The sequence below is a fragment of the Calidris pugnax genome, unplaced genomic scaffold (genome assembly GCF_001431845.1).
Source record: "Calidris pugnax isolate Ruff unplaced genomic scaffold, ASM143184v1 scaffold273, whole genome shotgun sequence".
Lineage (NCBI taxonomy): Eukaryota > Metazoa > Chordata > Aves > Charadriiformes > Scolopacidae > Calidris > Calidris pugnax.
This window is the reverse complement of record NW_015094508.1, coordinates 1,179,930-1,192,872: the sequence shown is the minus strand read 5'-3', so window position 1 is coordinate 1,192,872 and position 12,943 is coordinate 1,179,930. Positions and strand designations below refer to the sequence as shown.

General features: G+C 38.7%; 1 protein-coding gene across 1 annotated transcript in view; it reads left to right on the top strand.

The window, feature by feature from the left end:
* The window catches only part of FCHO2 (FCH domain only 2), a 95,935-nt gene that overhangs the window by 21,294 nt on the left and 61,698 nt on the right, over positions 1–12,943 (top strand). Inside the window, exons 6-7 of the mRNA XM_014964834.1 lie at positions 1,985–2,104; positions 3,226–3,322. Coding sequence (XP_014820320.1) covers positions 1,985–2,104; positions 3,226–3,322 — 217 coding nt within the window. The remainder of the gene's footprint in view (positions 1–1,984; positions 2,105–3,225; positions 3,323–12,943) is intronic.

Genomic DNA, 12,943 nt, shown 5'->3' with positions numbered 1-12,943 from the left:
AGCTTCAATTTGTCTTGCACTTCACATACTATTTTTTCGAGGACAAACATCTTGAATTACTGTGGCCTTATTCTAGCTAATCATATCTTACTCTCCTCGCTTGGCTGTCCTCTTTTCTTAGTTAAACTCCACTGACCTTATTGTATAAATTTTATGTATTTTTACTCCTGTGTCATTTACTGTCTTGCCTGCAGTTATCAAAGTGAAGTGACTCATGGTAAATGATTTTCGGAGGTTGAATTTTGAAATAGATGATTTTCCTAATCTTCAATTGCAAGTTTGCTGCGATAAACATGGAAGGGTTTATTATGATTACAGAATCAGTAAAATATAGTTCATTGTTGTTTAGAAATTGGATTTGACAGAAGTTCCTCATGTTGAAAGGTTTTTCTGAGTAAAGCTATAGTTGCATTATGCAGTTGCTATGCTGTTGCTAAGGAAACATGATGTCTTATTTGCCAGATTTTCCACCTTGCTAGAAGCTTTTTTTACAATCACATATCACAGTAAATTATTGGAAAGGATCAAATAGCTGAAAGTGCTAAATTATTCTTTGCAAGTCTTCTGTCTTATCTAGAACTGAGTTCAAACTTGAGTTTGGATGATTTTGCTGTTGAGCAGTCTGTGTATAAATAAAGTTCAAGAATGAGTAATATTTAAAAAAAAAATAAGTCTAAAACTTAAAGATATACATGTTTATAAAAAGGAGTCACGCTAACTCAAATTGTGTATACTGAGCTAAAGTCTCTGTTGTTGATGATTTTTGTTTGTATTGTAGCTTAAAACACCAAGAAGTGAATTGCATTTATTGGGTCATTAACATTACAGATTCATTTCAGTACATCTTTTTTAATGGACTGATCTTTCAAAAGTGAAAGTAAACAATTTGGTTAATGATTATATGTGTGATCCGAATGATGTGATTGTGTTATTGTACCTAGCTTTATTCTTTGATCAGAACCTCTTTATATTATGTACAAGGCCAAGATGGCTGTACTTCAAAGATGTTAAGTCTTAAGTATAAAACAATAAAAAAGAAATAAGGAAATAATTGGAGGAGGGGGATGCTTTCCAGTGACGTAAGAGACGAAAAACTCTCTGAATGGCTGACTATTTCAGTATTTATTATAGAGAAGAGTTTAAAGGAGACTGATAAGATAATTTTAGTCTGCTTAAATGGTGGCTAGAAAGGTATGTAAGTATGGTAAAAGGAAGATTGAGAGTTTAGAAGTTAAAGATATTTGACTCTATTGACTCTATATTGACAACTCTGTGTGGAGGTGTTTGTGAATTGGAGTAGCAGGAGGTGTGAAATATGGAGAGATGGTCTTCAGAGAAGCCTGTGCAAATTAGAGGGAGGGTTAAGTGGTGCTCCAAGGTTTGGACACACTTGAAAGGGCAGTTACAGAAATAGGAAGAGAACTAGGAAAGAGCAGGAGTAAACAAAGATTTCAAGACAATGATGCTTGACTGTTGGGGAGAATGAGCACATTTTTAGCTCTGATCTTTGGCTAGGAAGAGGTCAATGAAAACATTGGAAATTATTTTAAAATGGCTGTCAGCTGGAAGTCTGGGTAAAATGGAACAAAATGGAAAGAATATATATGGTGAGTTTAAAAGTCAAGCAAGTGAATCATATTTAATGAAGCAAAGGATATAGATTTAGCCAGAAAGCATGTCTGTATTTTGAGAAGGAGGAGAGGGTGCTAAGAAGGAAGTGCAAAACAGATCCAGAAATTATATTTCTGGGTTTGGAGATAAAAACGAGACTCTTTACTAATAGAGAAGAGGGTTTTTTTAAAAAAGCACTCTCTAACCCTGTTTTCTTCTGGTAGAAAGAGGTCAGATTTTTTGAAAAATCAAGATAGATAAAAGTTTAAAGAGTACATGTAAAAATTGGATAATGGTTCTAAAAGGACATATTTTAAAGTATATTATTAAAAGTTTACGTTTAGTATTTTAAGACATATTTTCATGATGATTAATTGCTTGTACTGGTTTACAGAAATTTCAGGACATTGAAGAAACACACCTTCTTCGTATGAAAGAAATTATAGAATCATTGTCAAATACCATAAAAGAAATCCATTCACAAATCGGAGAGGTAATTTTTATTTTATCATTTATTTGTTTGGATTATATTACATATTTTTCTTAACTATTAAATGGAACATTTCTTACTCTGTGTGTGGTTATTGCAAGATCTCATCTTTCAAAGGGTGGTAAATTCAACATAAGCTCTAATATTTGTGGTTTCCTGTTGCATTTATAAGTTCAGTATTGCAAAATTTACAGAGTAATTCTAAATACATTTTATCCTAACAGAAAACAAATTATTTTAACAATTTGTGGAATTTGTACTGTGTTTCTAAGTTCTGTTCCTTAGATACTAAATTAGCTCTCATTTCACACATAATTGGGATACTTCTGCTTTTCTTTGCCTAAAAGTTGAGATTCTATCACTCTGAAAAGTTCCCAAATTTTTCATATGCTTTGGATTGTATGAGCAAAAGGTCTTCAGTAACAGAAGTTTTTATAGGATCTTTTCTTTAGATGTAATTTGGTTTAATTAATAATCCTTATAAGTTGTTCTTAATTTTTAGGTATTTTGAAGTGTAGTTTTATTTGTATGCACTTATAGCCACTATTTTCTGCAGTTTTCAGGCTTTCTGCTAATGAATGATGGTCACAGGGGTCGTGCTATTTATTTCTAAAGCAAATACACACTGCCTTGTTGGAAAAGCTATTAACAACATGTGGTTGTTCCTTTGTCAGACCAAAAACATTACAACAGTAATGCTTTTATGCAAGCAGGTGGGAACTGTGATAATACAGTAGTAACAGTTCACACCCTTAACTGGTGCTGGCTTAAGAGACTGCTTGTCTTCCTGACATTGTGGTGGGACATGTTGCTGAAATACTCAGAAAATGATATATACACAAGTCATTTAGATAGAAGAAATAGAAGTAAATTGTAGACCCGTCATCAAGCTCTATTCTTTAATTCCTAATCTGTATTTTTATTGTACAAACAGTTGCTAAGACTAAAGCAAAGAAGGGATTTCCTTGATAAAATGCCTGTTGTTTTTTAGAACCCCTGTAATACATTTTAAAGGGAAGTATTTTGAAGCTTAACTCCAGAGAAAACCACTTCTTAAAGTTAATTACATTCTTTCAGTTACTGGTTTGTAATTTCATTTTGTGTGTGTTGTGGTTTTTTTGAAGGTGCACGAAGAATTTATTAATAACATGACAAATACTACAGTTGAGAGTTTAATACAGAAATTTGCTGAGTCAAAAGGAACTGGCAAGGAAAGACCTGGTAAGAGATTAAAAATAACAGAGTAGGAAATGTTAATTTTAAAACTGTAGATTTCCACTCCTAATAAAAGATCAAACCCCTGTTTGTTACTATGTTACATTTTTAACTTACATTTCAAATTCTCAAAACTCATTAGCTTTCATATTAAATCATTTGTAGAAATTGATAACATAATATACATATAGTATTTTTGTTCATAAAGCATGGCCGTTTGTAGCTCTGAGTTCCTCTACGTAGACCTTCAAGGAAGGTTTTTAACTATACTGTTCTGTGGTACATCAGTGAAGTTTGTCAAGAAACTGAAGTTCCTTGCACAAACTATGTGTTGTCTGCTATGTGTTTCTGCATAAATTATGTTTCATAACTTTATTTAATATATATATTCAGAACAGATGACTATATTGAACAGATGTCTGCTTATTGAACTGTTGGAAGAGTTGCATGGGTTTATTTGGTTAGCTTACAAAATTATCCATTTTAACAGATTGTATGTAGATTGTTTCTTTACTAAGCAGCAAATCGAATAGTACTTTCTGGAAGTACTGCTTGTTGGGTGTGGTGTATAAGATTTTCCTGGACTGGCATGAAAGGGTAATCTCACAGTACTGTGTATCTAGCATTATAGCAAAAATAGAGAGTTCACTTTACTATTTGGGCCTGAATACACAGTCAGTACGTGTGTGAATACAGGAATTCAGTAGTACTGTTTTCTGTTTTCTTCAGCATTGAGAGCCCTGGCTAGCATCTCTGTCTCCTAGTATAGAAGTACAAAGTTTTCTTTCAGAGCAAGGATGTACATAACAGAGTAGAGCTTGAGAATTTGTATTAAATTGTTAAATATGATTACTAGGTATCTTACAATGCCTCTGTGAGATGTTTTAACATAACATTGTTTCATATTCTTTCTGTGATTCACTAATGCAGATATCTGAGTGGGCTGACATAATATTGTATATGGAACATTACCCAATGTTTTCTGTGTATGTCAGAATTTTTCAGTAAGGATCAAGAAATAAAAAGTATGAGCTTCAGGGGTTCAAGTTAATTAAGTCTGACAAAGACAGGGGAAAATTCAGTATTCAGACCTCTTTGACTAGCTATTCCAAAATGTCGTGGCTAGGTATCTCCATCTTGCATTTAGGATTGACTCCCTGGGTTACAAAGACCCTTGCTAATGTATCTCAGAGCACCATGCACTTCAAGTCATCCATCTTATTTGTGGTTTTTTGATAGACAGCATAGTAATCCTGAGAAAATTAACACTTGACTTTTTAATTTAGTAGGAGAAGTTATACGCTCTCTGTACTTATCTGCTGCTTTACAGAGTTCTTCCAGTTCCATTTTTATACTCCGGGGTCAAATAAAAGCTTTTGCCATAGCAAATTTCATTTCTTCAACTCTTTTAGTAGAAAAGTACTCTGAGGAAATATAACATGTTTAGTGTGGAAATGTGTGCACCTTGAATTTTCTTTTACAGTGGTAATTATTGTCTTGATAACAATTTTGTAAAGCAGTCATGGTGCAGAGGGAAAGCACAGGCAAAATCAGCAATAAAAGAATACAAATTCACAAGAAGTGACATGTCAAAGACTTCAAAGAAGCATAGAACACTACTGGTGTTAATTATGGTTACTGCTTCTGTTATATTCATTTTATTAACTTGGAAGCATACAGCTTTGACAGTTACAAAGATTTGGAGGGCAAAGTTGAGGTATCAGCCTTCTAAGAATAATGGAAACCTCTAGCGTGGTAAGGGCTACTTTTTCTTGCTTTTCTGCATTTGAAAACTGTTCTTAAAAGAAAGGTATTCTAATTCACAGAGCAAATACTGGAAGTCTTTCAGTGTGTGATGTATTTATTAATTAGGCCTGAAAAGGCAATGGCTCCTCAGACAAATTGAAATATTCAATATAAAAATGATACTGACTTGGCATAAAAAACACATGTACAGAAATTTCTTACGGATGTCATCATTGCTTAAGATTCCAGGCCTAAATATGTTTTAGGGAAATACTGTAAATTCTCCGGGACTACATAGGCCTTCTCCCTTCCATATGATTTGAGGGCCAGTATACCAAGTTAGATGGTGGTCTGCTTTCTGAAATACTGAATTTTGATAACAAAATAAACTAAAATGGTAATGCATAGCAAAGTCTTTTAGTTCATGTCAGTATATTCTAGCTATAGTTACGGTTCTTCGTAGTAGAGTTCACTTATTTTATTTATATCGGTAAAAATAAGAATGAATCTGAATTGAAGTACCGAGGAGGGCTGTTCTGTTGTACCAGATGTTCTTTGTACCAGATTATATGGGCTCCCTCTGGTGGCTAATTTCTGTCACAGGAGTCATAATATGCAGGGGCTTCTAGAGTTTAACACTTTTTCTAGTGTAAATACCATTTCTTTCAAGCAGTAATGCTTTGTGAGGTTTTTAATTTCATTTGTGAACTTCTTTACAATGGATCTTTTTTAATTGCCTCCTAAATAACTCATGTAGTTAGCTTTATCACTAACTTCTTACTGAATTTACTTTAAATATTTTTTTTAGTTTACAATTTTAAGTAATATAGTATTTGAAGAAGTTGTATTCATTACTTGTTTTCTCACTTCCATTCAGTGTAAAAAATAGCCACATACATCCAGTTGCAAATATTTTAATTTTAACTGAAAAAAACCATCACTTACTGTAAACCATTGAAAAACAGGCAGGACCTGCAATAACCAATAAGGCTTCAGGTCAAAATTTAATGTGTTCTCCGAGTCATTTCTAACATTCAGAGGGACCTGGACAAGCTCAAGAACTGTGTCCATGTGAACCTCATGAGGTTCAACAACACCAAGTGCAAGGTCCTGCACCTGCATTGAGGCAACCCCCAGTGTCAGTACAGGCTGGAGGGTGAATGGATTGCAAGCGGCCCTGAGGAGAAGGGCTTGGAGGTACTGGTGAATGAAAGGCTAGACATGAGCCAGCATTGTGCTTTTGCAGCCCAGAAGGTCGGCTCTATCCTGGCTGCATCAAAAGAAGCATGGCCAGCAGGTCAAGGGAGGTGACTGCTCTGGTGAGACCCCACCTGGACTACTGCATCCATCTCTGGGGCCCTTAGCACAGGAAGGACATAGACCTGTTGGAGCACGTCCAGAGGAATGCCACAGAGATGACCAGAGGGCTGGAGCACCTCTCCTGCAAGGACAGGCTGAGAGAGTTGGAGTTGTTAGGCCTGGAGAAGAGGTTCCAGGGAGACCTTTCAGTACTTAAAGGGGGCTTATGAGAGAGATGGGGATAAGAATTAGGGCTGCTTGTGATACAACAAGGGTTAACGGCTTTAAACTAAAACAGAGTGGATTCAGACTAGATATAAGGAAGAATATTTTTTATGGTGAGGGTGATGAGACACTGGAACAGGTTGTGCAGGGAAGTTGTGGGTGCCCCAGCCCTGGAAATATTCAGGGTCAGGTTGGATGGGGCTCTGAGCAACCTGATCTAGTTGAAGATGTCAACTGTTGCAGGGCAGTTGGACTTAGATGACCTTTAAAGGTCCCTTCCAACCCAAAATATTCTATCATATGTGCCTGCTGTTAGGTCTAATAGCAGGTTTGATACCATTGGTTGGAAGATGTATTTGTCACTCACGTGGTCCTGCAGTGCTCTTCAAAATTATTGGCTACTTCTGATGAATCATTTTTCTATTTGTGACAGCTTGTTGCTCCCTGTTCTTAGGAAAATTGATTTATTGCATGGCAGAAAATGTCTGTTTTTCTTCCACCCAAAGTATATGTTAAGTCAATAATGGAGATGAATGGTATTGCAGGTTAATGCCTGTCCAACATATCAATGAGTTTTAGCTTTATTTACTTAATCTTCTAATACTCTATTAAAAAATTTATTTGTTCCAGTATGAAAAGTTGATAGTGCGTGAAACAGAGGCTGCTAGGTAGTACAATGTCATATTCTTCCTAGATCTTGTGTCTGCAATTGGCAGGATGATATCTAACGTATTTGGAAAGGTTAGTGAATGCCTAAATAGCTGTAACTGGTCATGAATAATTTTTAATTTTTAGCTACTGAATTACTGTGCCGTCTTCTTACATGTGGGAAACTAATTGTGTTTGTCCCTGTATTAGTTTTTGCCTAGTCCACAGTTTATCCGGAAGGTACCTTGAAGGCCAAGTAAGAAGACTCAGCTGTGTTGCATTGTCCAAAAAAACAGGGACAAAAGCCAAATCTAGATTATTTGTTGTCATTGATTTGTTCTGGTGTCATTGTTACTGGCTGTTAGTAATTTATTAAGTTGTTCCTCTTATTTTTGCAATTTTTTCTTAAAAAGTTAATAATGAGGAAATAAAAAAAAAAGTTGTAATTCAGACAAAATTAGAAAGCCATAATCTTTGCTGGCTCCTTACCCCTCCAGTAAAACAATGATATGTAGATGCCAATTATTACATATGCTATGTGGTTATTCAGTGTGAGAGAGGTGTTGGGTCATCTTTTACTGATAATAAAAAAAAAATTCATTGTTTTTGTACTAACTTGATCCATCTTTCACAATCTGAATGAGCCAGAACATGATTTGCAGCCGCAACACACAAATAGGCAGAGAAGATCTGGCAAAGAGGAATAGTCATATGCAAGTTGTTTCCTAAGTTGTCGTGGTTTCAGCCGAATTTACCAAAACCAGACCAACAGATGGCCCTTTCCCCCAGCAAAAGAGAGGAGAGGAAGAGATGAGGAGGTTTAGAAGTTTAGAATGACCTAAAGTACTTTAATGAAGAATTAATATTGAAATCAAAAAGAAGAAAATAATGAAATAGAGACAATATATGCAAAACTGTTTCAAGCTCCCAGGATGACAGTCACGTCACTGGCAGGCACGGGAGAAGTCCCAGACAGGACTCAGTGAGAGCTGGGATCTGGGTTGCAGCTCTGGAGTCGGGAACACACGGATTGGGATCAAAGGCAGATGAAGAGTCCTCTTCGGATGTCGGCCATCAAAGAAAAGAGAGTTGACCCTTTGATCCCTCAGCTTTATACTGAGCATGGGGCAGATGGGATGGAATACCCCAGTTGGTCAGGTTTGGGTCACCTGTTCTGTCCACTCCTCCCCACAGATGTGACCCCTCTACATTTTTCCATTTCCCACCCTCTAAGGGGGCAAATAACGAAATTGGTTATATTGGACCATATATATGTAATTGGACCTTGGTTGTTACACCAATAAGTATAAGTAAGGGCCTCTCTGCATGCCAATCCTTGGTGTGTAGCATAAACATTGTTCTTATTCTGAGAATGAGCAGTTTTCTCCACAATATACTGTTAATTTCAGAGAGTTAGAAGAGGCCTAGCTAAGGTGTAAAATTACTGAACAGAAAATTGGTTCTGTTTTACCTCAAACCAGGACGTTCCACCCCTTATTCCATATCATTCGCATCATGCTTAGATCACTAATACTATTATCTGTGAAATCTATACACACATAGGTAGATAGATGTAACGTAGTTATGATGTATCTCTATATAAAAAATGTTTACATTCATTTCATAGCAGATCAGATTCTCAGGGTAGGAAAGATGGTGTGAAATTAATTGTGGTTCATGTCCGTTGGTAACATGTCCATCTCGGAGAAGTTTTACTGGGCACCACTTGATCAATCCGGCTAGAGTTGATCATTACAGTGTTATTCTGAAAAACACTTATAGGACACTGTTAGTATTATAAACAACTAACATCATACTCAAAATTAAGTATTCTCACCTTTGAGGTACACATTGAACTTCTCCATTCTTTGGTATCACCCACCAAGTACATCCAGATCCTTTAGCAAAAACAGTCCCATGAATGGGTTTGCCTTTGCCCAAGGCAAGAAAAACCCATACAGTTCTCCCTAGCATATTCCTTTTCTTGCACCACAGGGACTTTATCCCCTTCTACGATACATAAATGGTCAGATTGAGTAGGATCAGCTTGATTGATGGATCCCCTGGTATTAACTAACCAGATAGATTGGGATAAGCATTTAGCACAAGCTTTAAAGGATCCACCACCCGCTGCTTTTAGGGTAGTTTTTAACAATCCATTCTATTGTTCAATTTTGCCAGAAGCTGGTGCAAGATAGGGAATATGATATATCCACTCAATACCATGTTCTTTTGCCCAGTTACTTATAAGATTGTTTTTGAAATTATTTCCATTGTCAGACTCAATTCTTTCTGGAGTACCATGTCGCCACGAGACTTGTTTTTCAAGGCCCAGGGTGGTATTCCGGGCAGTGGCATGGGGCACAGCATAAGTTTCCAGCCATCCAGTGCTTCCTTCTACCATTGTAAGCACATACTGCTTACCCTGGTGCATTTGAGGGAGTGTGATGTAGTCAATCTGCAAAGCCTCCCCATACTTGTATTTCAACCACCAACCTCCATGCCGCAAAGGTTTTAACCTTTTAGCTTGCTTGATTTCGGCGCATGTTTCACAATTGTGGATAACCTGTGCGAGAGCGTCCATGGTTAAATCCACCCCTCAGTCATGAGCCCATTTGTACATTGCATCTCTCCCTTGGTGACCTGAAGTGTCACGGGCCCACTGAGCTAAAAACAGTTCACCTTTATGTTCCCAGTCTAAATCTGTCTGGAAGATCTTAGCTGCTTGGTCCACTTGCTGATTGTTTCGATGTTCCTTAGTGGCTTGACTCATAGGTACACAGGCATCTACATGGCGTACCTTCACGACTAGTTTCTCTAGCCGGTCAGCAATATCTTGCCATAATTCAGCAGCCCAAACGGGTTTACCCTTGCGCTGCCAGTTGCTCTGCTTCCATTGTTTTAACCATCCCCACAGAGCATTTGCCACCATCCATGAGTCAGTATAGAGATAGAGCATTGGCTACTTTTCTTGTTTAGCAATGTCTAGGGCTAGCTGGATGGCTTTTACCACTGCGAATTGACTTGATTCACCTTCGCCTTCAGTAGCTTCTGCAACTCGTCGAGTAGGTCTCCATACAGCTGCTTTCCATCTTCGATCCTTTCCTACAATACAACAAGATCCATCAGTGAATTATCATTATCTGAGAGTTCATTATATGGTGGAGCTTTCTCAGCACATGTTACCAGCTCCTCTGGTGGAAATGTGAAATCTCCACCTTCAGGCCAGTTTGTGATCACTTTTACAATTCCTGGATGATTTGGGTTTTCTATTCGAGCTCACTGTGTGATTGAGGCAACCCGCTTACTCCAGGTAGCATCAGTGGCATGATGTGTAGAAGGAACTTTACCTTTGAACATCCAACCCAACACTGGCAATTGGGGCACCAGGAGGAGCTGTATTTCAGTACCAGTTACTTCTGAAGCAGCTCTAACTTCTTCGTAGGCTGCTAAGATTTCTTTCACAGTCAGGGTATAGTTGGCCTCAGGAGCCTTTATAGCCTCGACTCCAGAATCCCAGGGCTTGATCTTGAGTCTCTCCTGGTCCTTATTGCCATAGCCTTCAGATAGGGCCACTGTCTCCGGCTTTTTAATGTCCTGTCGTCTTTGGACTGGTCCAAGTGCTACTGCATGCACAATCTCTTATTTAATTTGCTCAAAGGCTTGTTGTTGCTCAGGACCCCACACAGACTCATTTTTCTTTCAAGTCACTTTATAGAGAGGTTTCACAATCTGACTATAACCTGGAATATGCATTCTCCAGAAACCTACAACACCTAAAAAGGCTTGTGTTTCCTTTTTGTTAGTAGGTGGGGACATAGCTGTTATTTTGTTAACCTCATCCATTAGGATCTGGCAACGACCATCTTGCCATTTAATTCCCAAGAATTGGATGCCTCGTGCAGGTCCCTTGACTTTTTGCAGCAAAACCTGCTTCCAGAAGAATCTCAATTACTTTCTTACCTTTCTTGAAAACCCTTTTTGCTGTATTACCCCACAGATTGATGTAATCAATGTATTGTAGTTGTTCTGGAGCTCCACCCTTCTCCAGTGCAGTCTGGATCAGTCCATGGCAAATAGTAGGGTTGTGTTTCCACCCCTGGAGCAGTCAATTCCAGGTATACTGGACACCCCTCCAGGTGAAAGCAAGCTGTGGCCTGCACTCTGCTGCTCAAGAAATAGAGAAAAATGTCAATTGTAGCATACCACTTGGCTGCCTTCGACTCCAGTTCATATTGCACTTCTAGCACAACTGGCACAGCAGCACTCAGTGGTGGTGTGACTTCATTCAGGCCACGGTAGTCTACTGTGAGCCACCAGTCACCATCAGACTTTCGCACTGGCCATATCGGGCTGTTAAAGGGTGAGCGAATCTTGCTGATCGCTCCTTGGGTCTCCAGCCGGTGAATCAGGTTCTGAATGGGAATCAGAGAATCACAGTTAGTGCAATACTGTCGACAATGCACCGTGAAGTAGCAAGTGGTACCTGCTGTTCTTTAACTTTCAGCAGTCCTACCACAGAAGGGTCATCTGAGAGGCCAGGTAAGGTAGACAGCTGTGTAATACCCTCAGTCTCTACTGCTGCTATACCAAAAAGCCCACCGATACCCTTTAGGGTCTTTGAAATCCCCTCTCTTGAGGTAGTCTACGCCAAGGATGCATGGAGCATCTGTACCAGTCACAATAGGATGCTTCTCCCATTTATTCCCATTCAGGCTCACTTCGGCCTCCAGTACAGTCAGGTCTTGAGTTCCTCCTGTCACTCCTGCAATAATGACTGATTGTCCCTTTATGATTCAATGGCATTAAGGTACACTCTGCATCAGTGTCCACCAGGGCTCTATACTTTTGTGGCTCTAATGTGCCAGGCTATCGAATCCACACAGTCCAATAAACTCAGTTATCCCTCTCCTCCTCCTGGCTGGAGGCAGGGCAACCCTAATGCTGAGGACAGCATCTCCAATTCCAAGGTGAGTTCCTCTCTGGACAGGGGTCGCACATACTCTGAACTGGAGCAGCCGTGTTCATGTAACAATCCTTTCTTCTGTCTGCAACCTTGCAACTCAAGCACTCATGCCTGTAGGGCTGAAGTAGGTTTTTTATCCCATCTCCTCATGTTCTCTCTGTTATTGCAGAGGCAAAGCCACAAGAGACTTTGGAGTGAGTCCTCTTTCCCTTTGGTTGGTCTCATAGGAGGGCGTTTTTTCTTAATGGCTGCAACTTTGGTCTGAGTTGCAACTTGGGTCTGAGCTGGGGAAGAGTGAGATTCTTTCCCAATCTCAGAGAGCTTTTCAAGCAGTTTGTGAAAAATTGTCTCATTTTGCTCAGCTATTGCCTCGGTCATTTTCTCCATTGTCTCATTCTGTGTCTTAGTTATGTTCTCTGTTGTTTCAGTCATTGTCTTACTTATGTTCTCTATTGCCTCAGTCTGTGTCTTACTTTGTTCAGCCATCTTCTCAGTCTGTTCAGCCACTTTCTTAGTCAGGTTTTCTATTGCTGCTGCGCTGATGGGACGAGAGAGACTATCTTCATACTCTTGTACCCTGTCAGTGACTTCATTTACAGTTGGTGTATCAGTATCAGATCCTCCCCAGACCATTGTTGACAAAGTGTGGGAATACACTGATGGTGCATTCTGCACAAAGGTCGTTGACATGGCATTTCATCAGGATCTATAGTCTCTTGCCAATTGCTATAAATCACCTCTGG